General features: G+C 23.2%; 1 protein-coding gene across 1 annotated transcript in view; it reads right to left on the bottom strand.

Annotated features, from left to right (window-relative positions):
- Positions 1-1,745: 1,745 nt before the first annotated feature.
- LOC134833703 (uncharacterized) overlaps positions 1,746-18,365 on the bottom strand; it is a 31,603-nt gene continuing 14,983 nt past the window's right edge. Inside the window, exons 3-6 of the mRNA XM_063848121.1 lie at positions 11,167-11,384; positions 10,971-11,104; positions 8,909-9,164; positions 1,746-1,906 (exon numbers count right to left, since the gene is read on the bottom strand). Of these exons, the coding sequence (XP_063704191.1) occupies positions 1,746-1,906; positions 8,909-9,164; positions 10,971-11,104; positions 11,167-11,384 (769 nt within the window). The remainder of the gene's footprint in view (positions 1,907-8,908; positions 9,165-10,970; positions 11,105-11,166; positions 11,385-18,365) is intronic.

Genomic DNA, 18,365 nt, shown 5'->3' with positions numbered 1-18,365 from the left:
TATTAATTTAATATTAAATTTAAATTTTATTGATTTAAATAAAATTATTATTAAATTTTTCTTTTTAAAATAAATTAATTAACTATTTTAATTAAAAATTAATTTTAAAATCAAATTTTCAGTTCGAAACAAAAATTTCTCACAATACGCTCTTTTATAAAATGAGTTTTTAATAGAAAATAACACACATAGAGGAAAATATGAAAAATGTAGCAAAATCCAACGAAGAGAGGATTATAAATTGCCTGATTCCATAGTATTGTTCATAAAGTCCACTGCCTGATTCTGATATACGGCAGAGGTTAATTGACCTTCCTTTTTATCATTGTCAACTCATCTGACATAATAAACATGGTAATTAACATAGCAAAGCTGCTTCATACGGCAAAATTATCAAGAGCACGTATCATCACGGAAATCACAAGGTAAAAGTAGTTGTTAGACATCGATCGCTAAATAAACATTTTTCCTCCTTCTTTCGTGTTATCACATTTCCCGCATCTCACGACTTGCTCCATAAATGAATTGGCAGCAAAAATAAATATCAAAGATTTACATCGAATCGAGTGTGTCTCGTCTGTCGTGCGGTGTATTTGTTTGTAACTTCCTCCTTCTTCCTTTTTCGTCATTTTCTTCTTCTTTTCGTTCTTATAGGTGCTTATTTGGAGTAAAGGAGATACTTTGCATAAGATACGTGTCAAAAGTAGCAGATTCGAGCATCCTGTAATTCAAAAGAGGCATTTTTTGGTAAGTTTTTCAAAAACTTAAAAAAAAAAAATTAAATTAAAAAAAAAAAATTTTTTTGAAAATAAAAAAAAAATAATTTTTAAAAAAAAAATTTGAAAAAAAAAATTAAAAAAAAAATTAAATAAAATATTTTTTTAAATATTTAAAAAAAATTAAATTAAATAAATAAAATAAATAAATTGATTAAATTAAAAAATTATTATTTTTTTAATAATTAGTTAAATTAATTAAATAAATTTAATTAAATAAATATTTTAAAAAAATTAAATATTAAAAAAAAATAAAAAAATAAATTAAATTTTTTTTAAAAAAATAATTTAAAAAATAAAAATTTATTAAAATTATTTAAAAATTAAAAAAAATATTAAAATATTTAAATTATTTTAAATTTATTTTAATTTATTATTTTTATTAATTCTTATTATTTTTAATTTAATTTATTATAAATAAATAAAAATTAAAAAAAATTTAAAAAAAAAATTTTTTAAATAAATTTTATTAAAAATAAAAAAAAATATTTAAAAATATTCATAAAAAAAATAGAAACGCACTAAAAAGTGTAAAATAAGGGTTTCTTCCTAAATTTATCCAAATTAAGCACAAAATTGTTATAATTTAATCCAAACCAAGCATAAAACCTAAAAAAGGGCCCAAATCAGCTTCAAATAAACCAAAATCCATCACTGCCATGTCAAAAGCAGAAAAAATAAATCAAGTACTTGTACGTGAAAAAGTAAATAAAATTGAATAAATACGAACGCTTTGATTAACGAAAATCTTCGCATTTCCTAATGAACTTCTCGATGAGCGAAATGTGGGTTACTTACAAGACAAAAGACGCAAAACTTTTGATGTGCTGCGGTTTATTTTGTCTTACATCGCTCATTAATCGGGGATGAGTTTCGGATATCCGAGAAGCGAGTATTTGTTTAAAGTTTTTGACGAATCACAGCAACAACAATAGGAAACTCAAACATGGTTCTCCTGAGAAATTAAGACTATTGCTCGGGTTTTTCGTCTGAGATCCAATTTAAATACATGAGTGAAGCAAACAAAGTTGCATCTTCATCGGCAGTTTTTGTTGTTTCGTCTTGATTAGACTTTTGCAATTCGAAGAAGAAGAAGCGTTTTTTGGCAGAGAGACGAGTAAATTTTTGGTCTGCATATGTAAACAATGCAATTTTGTTTTTGTTTAATTCCCCATGTGAAATGGGTTTATAAAGATAACATGCATGTTACGAGAATTTGTTGTTGCGAGTGTATTTAAGAGTATTTAGATGAAAATGAGGGAGTTGGAATTGCTTGAAGATTTCAAATTTGACTGAAAATCGATTTAATTGGGAATTTAAGGATTAAAAGCATCATTTTCACTTAGTTGAAGAGCTTTGAAATCTAAATTTGGATCAATTCTCTTTAAAATTTTTTTTAAAAGAGGTATTTAATAAATTTGAACTATTAAGATAACCAAAGTTTTATAATTTTAAAAGTTTGTGAATAAAATGTTATTGGTTTTATTTAAAAAAAATAAAAACTAACCTCAAAATTTTAAATTTGGCGCCATTTTTGAGATCTTGTCGTTTTTGTAAGTTTTCTTTCCAACGATGATTTAATTAAATATTTTTTTTAATAGTTTAAAAAATATAATATTTTTAAATTTAAGGCTTTATAACTTAAAATTATAAAAAAATAAACAAAAGTGCAAAACTTAAATTTGGCGCCATTTTTGAGATCTGGTCGTTTTCGCACATTTTCCTTCTGAAAATTATTCAATTTTAAGTTTCTTTAAAAGTTTAAAAAAAATTATATACTTTAAATTTAAGGCCTTATAACTCATAAAGCATAAAAAAATTAATCAAAAATACAAAATTTAATTTTGGCGCCATTTTTAGATCTTGTCGTTTGCGCAAGTTTTCTTTCTAAAAATGGTTGAATTAAAATTTTTTTAATAGTTTAAAAAATAATATACTTTAAATTTAAGGCCTTATAACTCATAAATCATAAAAAAATTAATCAAAAATACAAAATTTGAATTTGGCGCCATTTTTGAGATCTTGTCATTTTTAAAAGTTTTTTTTATAAAAACATTTAATAGAAGATTTTTTAATAGCTAAAAACATAAAATATTTTAAATTTAAGGATTTTACTTCGTAAATAATAAAAATCAACCAAAAATGAAAAATTTGAACTTGGCGCCAATTTTGAGATCTTTTCGTTTGTAAAAGTTTTATTTCTACAAATGATGAAATTAAAGATTTTTTTTAATAGTTTTAAAATATAATATTTTAGATTTAAGGCTTATTTAATTAAAAATCATAAAAATTGAACTAAAAGTGTAAAATTTAATTTTTGCGCCATTTTTAAGGTCTTCTAATCTCATAATTTAGATCGCAAATGCTCTACTACTTTTTTTTAAAGAAAATTTGAAAATCATAATTTAAAGAAAAATCGACTAACAGAAATAATTTTTGGAAAGTCTATTAAAACAAACAAAAATCAATACATTCCAACAAAAAAAAAAAAAAAAAAAATGAAGAAAAAAAACTGTAACAACTTCATCTAAAGTTCTTTCAACCAAAAGAAAAAGTATAGACTTACCAAAAAAAAAAAAGAGAGTTACATCAAAAATATAACATCACGTACTTCCCTAAATGGCTTTTTCTTTCTTTCTCCGCACACGCTACGGCAGAAAAATCTAAGTCACATGACTAAAAATGATATTATCACATCATCATCATCAGCAGCAAGACAAGAAAAGTTCAAGAGAAAGACGCAAAAAAAAGAGTATCGACGTGCTTGCCTCTGGTTTTGTAAACAAAAAAAGTTTTCATTTTGATTATTATCCTATTTTATTTTTGTTCTTCTTGCCGCAAATTGAGTCAGCATGAATAAAATATATATGACCGTAAGAAATACTCGAACAATTTTCTATTTATAACATATTTTCCTTCTATGTGAGTGTGTGTCCTTCCTCAGAAAAATATGAAATGTTGAAAAGTTTTTTTTTTTCGAAAAAAAAAGTTTCATTTCATTACATAATCGACGAGAATTGTAAGGAGCTGAAAAAAGAAATCACGACGATGATTATATCTGATACTGATACGTTTTTCCTCTGAAAAATCACACAAAGCAGGACTCAAGAGTGAAATATAAATAAAAACGAACTGTATGATTATGATTATTATTGTCAAGAACATTTTTTTTAGCTTTTTTACGTGTGTTATGTGACCAGTTTTTATTATTCCGAATTATTAAAAATTGTATCAGATGTGCCTTTTTTTAAAAAAAGAGTTTTTTTTTTCTGTGAAACCTTTTTTTTGTGGGTGATTCCGCAAATTTCTATTAATATAAAGATGTTTTCTTGTTAAAAATTGATGAAAAAGTCCGTTTTTTTCATTAAAATTTCTTTTCATCCTTTTTTGGGTTGAAAAAATTATTCCCGCTGCGAGCAAGGCACAAAAAGGGTGTCAAATTAACAATAATTATCATTCGCAGTGCGAGAAAACACGCGCTAAACTTATTTTAAACTAAAAAAAAAATAAAATAGGAAGCAAATTTCTTAATCTTATTTCATCATCTTATTATTATCTTAACTTTGCTCCCGTTTTTCGCGCATTATCTATTCTATCGAGAGACGAGAGTTCTTTTAATATTATTCCGTTTCGTAATCCGGGTCCAAGCTCTTTTTTTCTGTAGGTATAATAAAATAATGAGAATATCACGAAGAATGAATAGGATGAGGAAAATTTGTTTTTAATATCATTTAATGCGTTAAAGGTGAAGCGATGAGAAAGCGGAGCGGAAGGCGTTATTGAGAGCGTATCAAGAGAACATAATTATAATTGCTTCCTGTAAATGTATAAAAGAAGAAATAATAATGTTTTGAAGGATAAAAGGATGGAGGGAGGCATGAATTGATTGAATTCTGAAAAGTGATACAATATTATAGTAGAATATCTTATAATAATGGGAAAAATAAGGAATAAATAATAGATTAATGTTAATGTTATTTGCTTTGATTCTTTTGTTAATTTTAATATTAAATAAAATCGTTTTGTTAAAGATGTATTTAGAAATTTAATTAAAATTAGATAATTAAATTAACATATATTTAAATATTTTGAAAACTTACCTTTTATGTTATATTTTATTTAAAAAAAAAATAAAAATTTATTTAAATAATTTTAATTTAAAAATAAAAATTTTTTTTAAAATTGTAATTAAAATGATTAGGTACACTTTAATTTCAAAATAATTTATTAAATATTAATATTTAATTTAAAAAAAAAATATTTAATAATATTTATTATTTTTTAATTTTAAATATTTTATTGAAATTAATATTATTTAATATTTAATAAATAATTTAAAAAAAATATTTCATTAAAATTTATTTTTTTAAATTAATTAATATTTTTTATTTATTTAAAAAATAAAAAAAATAAAAAATGAATTAAAAATTTTATTAAATGAAATTTTAAAATATAATTGATTAAAAGTCAATTTTTAATTAAATTATTTTTTATTATAATAATATATTTTTTATACAGTATAATCTTTTATCGCATTTATTTAAATATTTATTAAATTTAATTTAAATATAATTCATCATTTTGTTTTTTTTTTAATTTTAACTTTCAAACTTACATATGATACATTTTTATAAACAAACAATATTTTTTTTTTTTAATAATTAGGCTGATACAATTTTCATAAATATTTATTTTTAATAAATTAATATTTATTAATTAATTTTAATGAAATTAATATTTTATTTTTTCTAACTTTATAATTAATTACTAAAAATAAAAAAAAATAATTTATAATATATTTTTTAGGATTAATGAAATGTCATAAATATAAAATATTAAAAATTTTAATTATTCTAAACATTTACTTTTTTATTTTATTTTATAAATAAATCAAAAAAGTATTGAATGTAAATTTTAATATAATTGCACTTTAAATTTTTATTTACTTAATTATTTAATTTAATAAAATTTTATTTAATTTTTATTATTTTAATTTTTTTTTTTATTAAGTTAATTTATTTTTTTAAAGTTTTAATAAAGTATTCGAAATTTCTTTAAAAAATTATGAATAATAAATTAAAATAAATTTAAAATTTAATTAAAAACATACTTGAAATATGTTAAATAAAAATAAAAATTAAATTTTAAACTTATTTTTATTTATTTATATTTTTTAAAAATATTTACTTAGTTATTTTTTTGAATTTTTTCTTAATTATTATTATTTTTTGTTTAAAAACTATTTATAAAAATTTCAATAAATTATTTAAAAATTTTATAAATATTTAAAAAATATTAATAAAAATTAAAATTTAATTAAAAATATATTATATAATTTTTTATAATTTATTTTTTTTATAGAATTTTGTCTTATTAAAAATTTATTAAACATAAAAAATTTTTAGAAAATAGTAACAGCCTAAAAATAAATGTTAATATTTATCAAATATATATATTTACATAAATTGAGAGAAATTAAAGTTATTTTATTACAATAACTTACAATTTCTCTCTTTTTTGTTTTAGGGGAAAACCTTTACATTGCTATGATATTTGGGTTTTTTTTTGTTTGTTTAACATCGGACAATTAATGTTTTTCTTTATTAATATTTACAATTTTTGATAAAGAACCATTTTTATCTTACAATCTACTATTTTTTTTTTCATACATTTATTTACAATTTTTCACTTTAAAATATAAATTTTCCTCCAAATCGATAACTTTTCTAAAGAAGAAAATAATAAAAAAAACTTTACAAACAGCATCACGAGTTCGTTGCCGTCGACGCTAACACGAGATTGCAAACTGCCATCATCACGATTAGCTGCCATAAATGGTTTTTGTAAACATTTGTGGTAACTGTAAAATATTTTGCAAGAGAGAGAGAGAAAATTATGTGTGATTATTTTTCGTCTTTCATTGCGAGCAAATATGAGGCAAACTTTCAAACATATCAAAAATAACACAAATGTAGCCGTACGGAGAAATTAATTCAAAATTCCACAAATTCCTGCTGTTTTGATGCCGACCGACAAGCAGAGAATGATGACAACACAAAGGGAGCCTAAGTAAGTAGTGTGGATGACGTTTTGGAGAAAAGCAATGTGTGTGCCTTGTTGTTATGGTAGCAAAAAGTTGTGTTATGTGTGTGTCAAAAGCAAGTCGACTTGTTGTTGGTTTGTGGATGTCATAAAATTGGAGACGAATGTGGATGACTTGAAATGAGAAATTTTTCTATGGAGAACAATTAATGAATGGTACGGAATGTTGACGAGGAATTTCATAAATGACTCGATTCATTCAGATTTCTCGGCGACATATGGAGTGAAAAATGCCAAAAATCCCTCAAAATGACCAAAAATCACAAAAAGGAAATATTTTTTGAAGGTAAGACTTGTGTTACAATTTTTATTTTATTTAATTCTCAATTTTTGTCAAATTTAAGAATTTTTAGAAATTAAATTAAATTAAATTTTATTTTTAATTAAAAATTTTTAATTTATTTATTTAAATTTTATAATTAAATTTCTTTTTTTTTAATTTAAAATTTATTTTTTTTTTTTTTTAAATTTTTTTTTATAAATCAGTAATTTTTTTTAAAATAAATTTGACAGTAAAAAATATGACAGCTGTCAAAATTTTTGAAATTTTTCCTTTTTTTCTTATTCAGTAAAAGAATATACTGTTGATTTTAAAAAATTTCAGTAAAATACAAAAATTGACTTTTTGACTGAAATTTGACTTTTAAAAATTTGACAGCTGTCAAAAAATAGTTTTAAATGCCATTTTTTACAAATTTTGCTGAATTTCAGAAAAAAATTATTCTAAAAATGCATAAATTTAAAAAAAAATTATGAGATTAACAGAAGAATTTACAAAATTTGACATTCAAAAAATGACAGCTGTCAAAATTTTTATTAAAATTTTAATTTCTACAAATTTTGCTCATCGTCAGTAAAAATTTATTCTAAAAAATGTATAAATCAAAAAATTTAAGTAAAATACAAAAAATTAAGAATTTTGACATTTGTCAAAAATTTTGACAGCTGTCAAAATTTTTTTTTTCTATAAAAATGTCAAAAATTTTTAAAAATTCAAAATTTTTAAAAAATTTGACTGTTAAAAAGATTACAAATTTTTTTTGATAAATTAAATTTTTAAAATAAAAAAAATTTAACAGATTAAAAAATTTTTATAACAGCTGTCAAATTTTTTTTATAACGTCAATTTTTAAAATATTTTAAAATTTTTAAAATTTAATCGGATTATTATAAATTTGACAGTTATATGACAGCTGTCAAAATTTTTTTAAAAATATCAATTTTTACAATTTTTTGACCTTTTCAGTTTAATTTTATTCAAAAAAAAATATGAATTAAAAAATTCAGAAATTGACAGTTAAAAAAGTTTTATAGCTGTCAAAAATTTTTAAAAAAATTTAATTTTTGAACAGTTTCTCATAAATTTGATATTTAAATCTCACAAAAATTGTTAACAAATTCAGATTTCTGTAAAAACCTTGACACCTGTCATAATTTTTTAATGTCAAAACTTTTCCTTTTTTGGATTTCAAACCTTAAACTTTGAACCAAAGTGATAAAATACGACCAACAACACTTCTTACTGCCTTCTTAATAAGTAATAAAAGTTAAACTGAAAATTATTGCAATGACTTTGTAACGTCTTCGTTGCCCTATTTCGAATCCAATATTTAAAGAACCCATAAAAAAAGATGAAATAAAAAAAAAGAGCGACACACACAACGGAGTAATAAAATAAAATATAAAATCACATTTCCTTGATTTACAATTCCACGCCTTATTCTTCTTTGTTTCAAGACCGAAAAATGCAGGCACGAGAGCATTTGTGCATTATGGATGAAGAACAAAACACGAGAAAAAAAAGAGTGAAAAAATGTAGAAGATGCTTCCTTCGTTCATGTAGCGTGCCGTGTAACTTGTTCCGCAATAATATATGAGTTTTCTCGGCAAAAATAAAGCGATTCACACACCAAACAGGAGATAATATAATGCAAAAAACGACAAGATTTATGACCGAAACTCGTGCAAAGGCCAAGTAAATACCTCAATCAATGCCGAATGGAGACGTCAGGTATTTTTTAAAAACTCACCTGCTGAACTCCATGTGATCAACTTTTGGTTCGTCAGTTCATCCATGGAAGGAACGTGAATTGTCGCCACAGACTCTCGAATGGCTCGCGGTACTTCTCGAATATTCGAGACACATCGAAGTTTGATCCTCGAATTATTTTCGTCGAAAAGCTTCCGGAAAAGTCTAAATCTCAGCTCCAAACTGCGCGAATAAACCCGAAAACCGTCAGCGACTGAAACTTGTTCGCGCAAAACTTGAACCCATTCGTGCGGCGCCTGCGAAAGAAAAGAAGAAATAACAAACGATTAGTTGTCTAAATGACCGTAAATTGATTAAAAACAATCAAAAAGTTGACAAAGATGGCAAAAATAATTAACCTTCTGTTCGAGTTTGGTCAAAATGAATGAAAGAAAAAGAGTAAAGTGGTATCCTTTTCACGAATAAATTGAGTTTATCCGGATTTTGTGACCATTTAGAGACATGAAAAGAGAGAGGGGGAGAGACATCGACACAGGTAAGTTATTTACTTGCAAAATATTCGTTTGTTCAGTGTGTCTTTGGGGCATGATGATGATAAAAGTTTTTGTAATGAACCTTTAAATTGAAATTTTATGCCTTTTCCCGTATATGAGAAATTAAGAGAAGTTTTGTTTGTTTCGTAATAACATCAACTTTTGTAATTATAGGCAGTTTTGTTTGCGTGGATGAGTAGAGGTTAGGCGATTTGTTTTGCGTTTAATTGAAATTTAGAATAAAATTTATTTTAAAATGTGTCTCTTTTAAAATAAGGTTCATGGTCGAAGTAATAAAATAGAAGAATTTCAGGGATTTCAGTTTTAATGATTTTTAAAGCTCGAAAATTTAATTTTATTAAAAAAAATTTCAACGATTTTTTTTTTGATTTTTAAGATTTAAAAATTATTGTTTGATTTTTTTTAAATTTATATTTTAATAATAAATTTAAAAATATTAAAAAAAAATTAAAGAATAAATTAAAAAAAATTAAATTTTTATTTAAAAAAAAATAAAATAAAATATTAAAAATTAAAAAAAAAATAAAAATATTTTATGAAAATGATAAAATATTTTAAAGAAATAAAATTTATCAAAAATAAAAAAATTAAAATTTAAAATTTATATTAAAAAAAATATTTTAAAAAAAATTAAATTAAAAAATTTTTTTAAAATAATAAAATAAAATAATTAAAAAAAAAATTTAAAAAATTAAATAAAATTAATTAAATTTTTTTTTTAAATTAAATTAATTTTTAAATTTAATTAAAAAAATATTTTAAAAAAAGTTAATAAAATCTTATTTTCTCTTATCTTTAGAAAATTTAAAATAAATAATTTAAAAAAAATTAAATAAATAAATTTTTAAATTAAAAATTGAGTTCAAATATAAAATTTTTTAACAATTAGATGAATTATAAAAATTAATTTTGATAAAAATAATTAAAAAAGAGTTGTAATTAAAATATTTTTTTTTATTTTTAGAAAATTTTAAAGAAATAATTTAAAAAAAATTAAAAATATAAATTTTGAAAAATTTTTGAAAAAAACTTAAAGCTTAAAAATATAAAAGTTTCAGGTAAATTTAAAAAAAATAAAAATTGATAAATTAATTATTTCAATTTGATCTGAATAAAAAATATTTTTTTTGACTTAAATTATTATAATTTAATTAAGTAATTAATTAAGGTAATAAAAAAACAAAATATTAAATATCAAAAAAATTAACATAAAAATTAATAATTAAATAACAAAAAATAAAAATTTATTTTTTAACTAAAAATTTAATAAAAAAAATATTTTAAATTCTATTTATTTTTGAAATTTAATTTAATTGAAATAAAGAAATAAATTTAAATTAAATTTTAAAAATTAAATTAATTCAAAATTTTAATTAAAAATACAAAAAAGTCAATTAAAATTAGTTAATTGATTTGATTTTTTTTTAAAAATTGTATTTTTAAACTCGAGATTAATAAGAAGATTAAAATTTTTTTTTTAAAAAATTTAATTTAATATTTTTTAAATGAAATCTAATATTTTTCGTCTTTTTCAGAAAAAAAACTTACCCGAATATCATTGATATACCAATTGAGTATCGCTGGCGGAAACGAAATATCTGACGTGCAATTCGCTACCACAAAGTCTCCAATCTCATATCGATATCCCAGCCCACTAATTACGGGATCAATTCTCGGCAGTGCTGCGGAAAAGTTGTCAATCACGCCGCGCGCCAAAACATCGCATTAAAAAGTCAAAACTCACCAATCACCGTCATATTCGATGCCTCGAACACAATTGGAAATGTCGGTGCATCCCCAGACACTTCGCACTTGTAGGTGCCTGTTGAGCCGACACTTAAATTATCGAGTGTGATACGGCATTTGGTGCGTCCGCATTCGTACGGATCGTACGGCTCCTTTGTCAGATGAACACCGACAGCTGGAAACATCATTACTTGTTGTTCTTGGTACGGTGCGTAGCTGAAAAAACAGGCGGAAAATTAGAAATGAAACACACACAACGGCTCAGGGAATTAGAATTATTTATCATTTTGACTTTTTTTTTTCGCTCTCTGTGTGAAGCACATGTGTCGTCAATGCGATGTGAAACCGCATGATATTTGCATTTGTGACATTTTCTGCAGTGCACGAGACTAAATTTAGCAGCGTTTCGAGCAAGAATATCCGTATTTCATGCGGAATAAATGAGCTTGTTACAACAAAATGGTCCGTGTCCAATGTTTGTTATTGTCCGTTCTCTCGTGTCGCTCGTTTCGCCGTATGTTATGCCGAATAACCAGAAAATGCGAAGCGATGTTTGAACAATATTAATTACATTTTTTTTGTGTGTGCGAGCGAACAATGCAGTTGTTGATGAAAAGAAATATTGTCGTGAAACCGCAGGAAACGAGACACGCGCAACCGTGTAATGAAAATTCATTATTATTACAACTACTTTTTTTCTTTGCAGGAACGGATTTGGGATGAAGAAGTACTTTTATGGGGAAATTTTTCAGGTAAGTTTTTTACAATTTTTCCAATTAATTCAAACCAAGCAAAAATTTTACTTTTTAATCCAAACCAAGCATTAGAATTGAATTTTAATCAAATTTGTTAAAAAAATATTTAAATTTAAAAAAATTAAATTAAATTTATTTAATTTTTTATTTTATTTTATTTAATTTATCAATTAAAAAAAATTTCAGAAATTTAAGTTAATTATTAAAATTCATTAAAAGTGATTAAAAAAATTGATTTGTTCTAAAAAGTTTAAAAATTAGCAAAGAAGTTAACAAATTTTTTTTTATTTTTTTTTAATGAAATTAAATTAATAAAAAAATAAAAATATTTAAAAAAGTTAAAGTTCAATAAAAAAAATAAAAATAATTGAAAAAGTAAGGCAATTAAATTTCATTTTTTTGTTATATTATTTTTAAATAAATATATTTTTTTAAGAATAATTAATATTTTTTCTTTTTAAATTTACAAATTATTAAAAATAAAACAAATTTAATTATTAAAAAAAATAAAAAGATAAAAAATTATAAAAAATTTTAAAGTCAGAATAAAAGTTAAGTACCTAATTAAATTTTATTTTTTTAAAGAAAATTTGAAAGAAATAATTTTAAAATAAATTAAAATATATTTTAAAAAAATTAAAAATAATAATAAAATTAACAAAATTAAAAAGAAACAAAAAAAATTAATTTTAAATAAAATTAAATAAATTAAAAATTTAATTTAAAAAAAAAATAAAATAATTGAGAAAAGTTAGGCAATTATTTTTTTTGTTTCATTTTATTTAATATTTTATTAAAATAAATAAAAATTAGATTATTAAAAAAAAAAATAAATTAAATAAAAAAGTTAAATAAAAAATTAAATTTTTTTTGAAAGAATTATTAAAAAAAAATTAAAATATAAATTTAATAAAAAAAAACCGAAATTCGAAAACTTTCTGAAAAAATAAATTCTAATTAATTAAAATTAAGTAAATTTTTTTTAGAAAAAATCCAAACTAAGCAAAAAAAAATACTTTTTAATCCAAACCAAGCATAAAAACTTAAAATCCATCCCTGTTCGCATCACAAAATGAATTGAAGTTATCGTGGTTTTATTGCAATTGACACATCCCGTTGATACGTTGAGTTACTTTTTAGATAAATGTACACACATTTCCTCTTCAGTTCGTCAAAATCAACCGACAAGTGACGACTTTCAGTTCAAAAATGCTAAAAATTACTTTTTTAAGCATTTTTATAACAATTCCAATCACTCATGGCGCCATTAATTGCATCATGAGAGACTTTTGGTGCGTTTTCGAAGGAGTCCAAACCAACAAAAGTCATCCTTTTTTTCAACCTTCATACCCAGATCTCTCAAAAGTTGACAGAATTTCCTTTAGTCTATGCAAAATGCCAATTTTAACATCAGAAATCTGCGAAAAATTCCCAAATTTACTTCAATTCGATCCAATTAAATGTTCTTTGCAAAAAATTCAAGATGGCGCTCTTGCCGCATGTCACAAATTATTCGCCTTCAAGATTTGGAACAACGAAGTACGAGAAATTGATGTTAATATCTTCAAAAACAACCCGGAAATGCGTTACGTGCTTTTGTCGTCGAACAAATTGACGTACATCGACGTTCGAATGTTCGAAAATACCCGAAAATTGGAGATTTTGGATTTGAATAATAATTTTTTGGTTCATTTTGATGCTCGTTCAATGGTTAAACTCGACAAACTGACGTCAATTTCGTTGAATAGCAATAATTTGTTGGATTTGGATGAAAATTCGCTCATTAATACCTTTCAAAGTATCAAAACCGTAAACATTGAAGATAATTTGTTCGAATGTCGCAATCTTAAAACAATTTTAAAAGCATTTGAGGACAAAAACATTTCTAAGAGGGAGTTGAATGGATATCGAAAGACACGAAAACACTCGTATCGCATTCGAAAGGTAGAAAATATCGAATGTCTTAACAGAGATGACCATATAAAAGCCATCGGAGATGTTTTTTCTGACTTATCGAAGGAAATACGTCAGAAAGTGACTAATTTTCAACTTATGAAGAGCGGAAATGATGAACAGGAAATGCGTGAAGTTGTAGTTTTACAATTCCTTGCAATAAGTTTAGTAATTTTTTGTATCTTAATGACTTTGTATGAGAAGTTCAAATGGGAAAAGGCTCTTCGATGTGTAGAAGTTGACATGGATTACAGTCCAGAAGCGTATTACGAAACTCGAATGACTTTCAGATCGTCAGCTTATGGTCCGGGACCCGAAAGATGGGAGTTTAGAGGAAAAGCGCTTTCCAAGTAAAGGATTTGAAGTTTATTTTTTATCTCGAATTTATCAATAAATTCATATTAGAAGAGGAAATTTTAATTTTTGAAGTCTTTTCATCAACTTTTATAATTGAATCTTCAAAAAAATGATCAAGAAAAAAATTCTTTATCAGGTTATTCAGTTTTGAAAAAAAAAACTAAATCAAGCATTGTCCTTGATTTAGTTTTCAAAACAAAACTATGTCAAAGGAAAAAAAATTTTTCAGTTTCAATTTTTTGGCAGTTTTGAGTTAGAAAATGATTAAAAATGATAAATTAGAGCCCTCTGACAAATTTTTATCCATTTGGAGCAAAATTTGACAAAAATTGCTTTGACACAGTTTTTGACACAGTTTTTTTGCTCTTGATTTAGTTTTTAAAACAAAACTATGTCAAAGGAAAAAAATTTTTTCAGTTTCAATTTTTTGGCAGTTTTGAGTTAGAAAATGATTAAAAATGATAAATTAGAGCCCTCTGACAAATTTTTATCCATTTGGAGCAAAATTTGACAAAAGTTGCTTTGACACAGTTTTTGACACAGTTTTTTTGCTCTTGATTTAGTTTTTAAAACAAAACTATGTCAAAGGAAAAAAAATTTTTCAGTTTTTGAGTTAGAAAATGATTAAAAATGATAAATTAGAGCCCTCAATTTTTTGGCAGTTTTGAGTTAGAAAATGATTAAAAATGATAAATTAGAGCCCTCTGACAAATTTTTATCCATTTGGAGCAAAATTTGACAAAAATTGCTTTGACACAGTTTTTGACACAGTTTTTTTGCTCTTGATTTAGTTTTTAAAACAAAACTATGTCAAAGGAAAAAAATTTTTTCAGTTTCAATTTTTTGGCAGTTTTGAGTTAGAAAATGATTAAAAATGATAAATTAGAGCCCTCTGACAAATTTTTATCCATTTGGAGCAAAATTTGACAAAAATTGCTTTGACACAGTTTTTGACACAGTTTTTTTGCTCTTGATTTAGTTTTTAAAACAAAACTATGTCAAAGGAAAAAAATTTTTTCAGTTTCAATTTTTTGGCAGTTTTGAGTTAGAAAATGATTAAAAATGATAAATTAGAGCCCTCTGACAAATTTTTATCCATTTGGAGCAAAATTTGACAAAAATTGCTTTGACACAGTTTTTGACACAGTTTTTTTGCTCTTGATTTAGTTTTTAAAACAAAACTATGTCAAAGGAAAAAAATTTTTTCAGTTTCAATTTTTTGGCAGTTTTGAGTTAGAAAATGATTAAAAATGATAAATTAGAGCCCTCTGACAAATTTTTATCCATTTGGAGCAAAATTTGACAAAAATTGCTTTGACACAGTTTTTGACACAGTTTTTTTGCTCTTGATTTAGTTTTTAAAACAAAACTATGTCAAAGGAAAAAAATTTTTTCAGTTTCAATTTTTTGGCAGTTTTGAGTTAGAAAATGATTAAAAATGATAAATTAGAGCCCTCTGACAAATTTTTATCCATTTGGAGCAAAATTTGACAAAAATTGCTTTGACACAGTTTTTGACACAGTTTTTTTGTTCGAAAAAAATGATTAAAAATGATAAATTAGAGACAAAATTTTTATCCATTTGGATAAAAATTTGACAAAAATTTCTTTGACACAGTTTTTGACACAGTTTTTTTGCTCTTGATTTAGTTTTTAAAACAAAACTATGTCAAAGGAAAAAAACTTTTTTTAAATTTTTAAATTTTTGCTTTGACACAGTTTCAAGTTTTTTGGCAGTTTTGAGTTATAAAATGATTAAAAATGATAAATTAGAGCCCTCTGACAAATTTTTATCCATTTGGAGCAAAATTTGACAAAAATTGCTTTGACACAGTTTTTGACACAGTTTTTTTGCTCTTGATTTAGTTTTTAAAACAAAACTATGTCAAAGGAAAAAAATTTTTTCAGTTTCAATTTTTTGGCATGTCAAAGGAAAAAAATTTTTTTTTTGACACAGTTTTTTTGCATTTAGTTTTTTATGTCAAAGGAAATTTTTTGGCAGTTTTGAGTTAGAAAATGATTAAAAATGATAAATTAGAGCCCTCTGACAAATTTTTATCCATTTGGAGCAAAATTTGACAAAAATTGCTTTGACACAGTTTTTGACACAGTTTTTTTTGCTCTTGATTTAGTTTTTAAAACAAAACTATGTCAAAGGAAAAAAATTTTTTCAGTTTCAATTTTTTGGCAGTTTTGAGTTATAAAATGATTGAAAATGATAAATTAGAACCCCTTTGATAAAATCAGAACCCTTATGAACCCTAAAAGTCTCAGAATCAACTTTTCTGAACAAATCATCAAAAATCCATCAAAAAGAAAAATTTTCTTTATCAGGTTATGAGCCCTAAAAAATTTTCAAATCAACTTTTCTAAAGAAATCTTCAAGATGGAAAATTTCCATGGCATGAATTTCACTAATTTAACGACTCTTGAACAAATTTTCCTCGAAAAGCACTCAATTAAAATATAACCCTCCATAATTTCATTAAATCATCACCTTTATTGACTCAGAAATTAAGATTTTCCGTTTTGCCATGTATACCGCTGTACGTGGCTTGATAATAATAAACTGGCGATGATACATTAACTTTCCTCTTTTCGTATTCGCTCTGTGTGTGTATTTATGTCAATAAAATGCCGAGACACACACACACATAAAACGACTTTAATTATGATGATTATTACGATTACTCTGCAAAATTTCGCTCTACCTGTTTCTCTATCTGATTTAATATCACACACACACACGAGCTAAATTATCATTCGGATGAAATGGGATCGAGAGTAAAGTACATAATAATAATAAAAAGGAAGACTCTCACATTGAATGTATTTTAATGATTGAGCATGTGTGTAAATTGTAAATTGATTATAATGATAATGGTACGGTGTAAAAAGCTTTAATTTGATTTATTTTTCAATATATACAGGCTTTTAGTGCAGACGGAGTATGGAGAAATAATTATGATTGAAATGAGAAATTTACGGATAAATAATGTTTAAATACCGTGACACGATTATCGATTATTCTGAGTTTTTTTTTTTTTTGGTTGAGAGTAAAAAGAGCTTAAAAAGTGATGAAAAATTATCTTTGCGTTTTTATTTTTATGCCTGGAGGCTCGTTGATGAAACAATGAGAACAAAAAATCTCAAAAGAACCACAAAATCTAATTTTCTTCGTATCACATTTTTTTTTGTCTACACACATAAATTATGATCTCAAGAGCACCTCGAAAGATGACAAAATCTAAAAAAGTAAGTTTTCTAAAATATTAAAGCGCATTTATAATTTTTTTTTTAATTTTTATTTTTAACAAATTTAAATTTTATTTTAAATTTTTATTATAAAATTAAAATAATTATTAAATTTTAATTTATTACAAAATAGTTTTAATTAAAAAAATAATTCTAATAAAAAATAAAATTAAATTAAAAATTAGTTATTCAAAAAATAATTTTTTATTGAATAATTATTTTGTTTTTATTAATAATTTTTTTTAATTTATTGATTAATTTATTAATATTTTTTTTATTTATTAATAAATGGATTATTATTTTTGTATAAAAAAATTAAATTTTAATTTAAATATTTTTCTAAAAAAAAAATTCTAAAAACTCTAAATTAAAGTTTTATAATTTAATTTTTATAAAAAAAATAATTAAAATAAAAAATTATAAAAAAATTAAATTAATTAAAATTAAATATTAAGTTAAAGTCAATTTTGTTTTTCAATTAAATTTTATTTTATTAAATTTAATTAAATTTTAATTTTTTTAATTTAACTGATTTTTTTTTTAATTTTTTTTTCTTATAATTTTTTTTAATTTTGAACTTTTTTATATGATTGGAATTTATTTTTAATTTTTTTTTTTATCTTCAGACAGACTTCTTGAAAAAAAAATTTTTTTTTCTTCTTGAAACGCCATCAAAAAAAAATGAGACAAAGAAGAAAAAGTTTATACGATGAATGATTAGAACAACTTTCGAGCAGAGTTTACCGAGCTCATAACCAATGCTCTTGTGACAAAAAAAAAGTAAGGCATGATAAAAAAAAATTAAAAAGTTAGACTTTGTTCGGTGTGGATCAGAATTTGTTGGCAAACAAAGGTTTGCTCTACTTTTGTCTTCGTC

The sequence above is a fragment of the Culicoides brevitarsis genome, chromosome 3, assembly GCF_036172545.1.
Source record: "Culicoides brevitarsis isolate CSIRO-B50_1 chromosome 3, AGI_CSIRO_Cbre_v1, whole genome shotgun sequence".
Lineage (NCBI taxonomy): Eukaryota > Metazoa > Arthropoda > Insecta > Diptera > Ceratopogonidae > Culicoides > Culicoides brevitarsis.
This window is presented reverse-complemented; position numbering and strand designations above follow the sequence as displayed.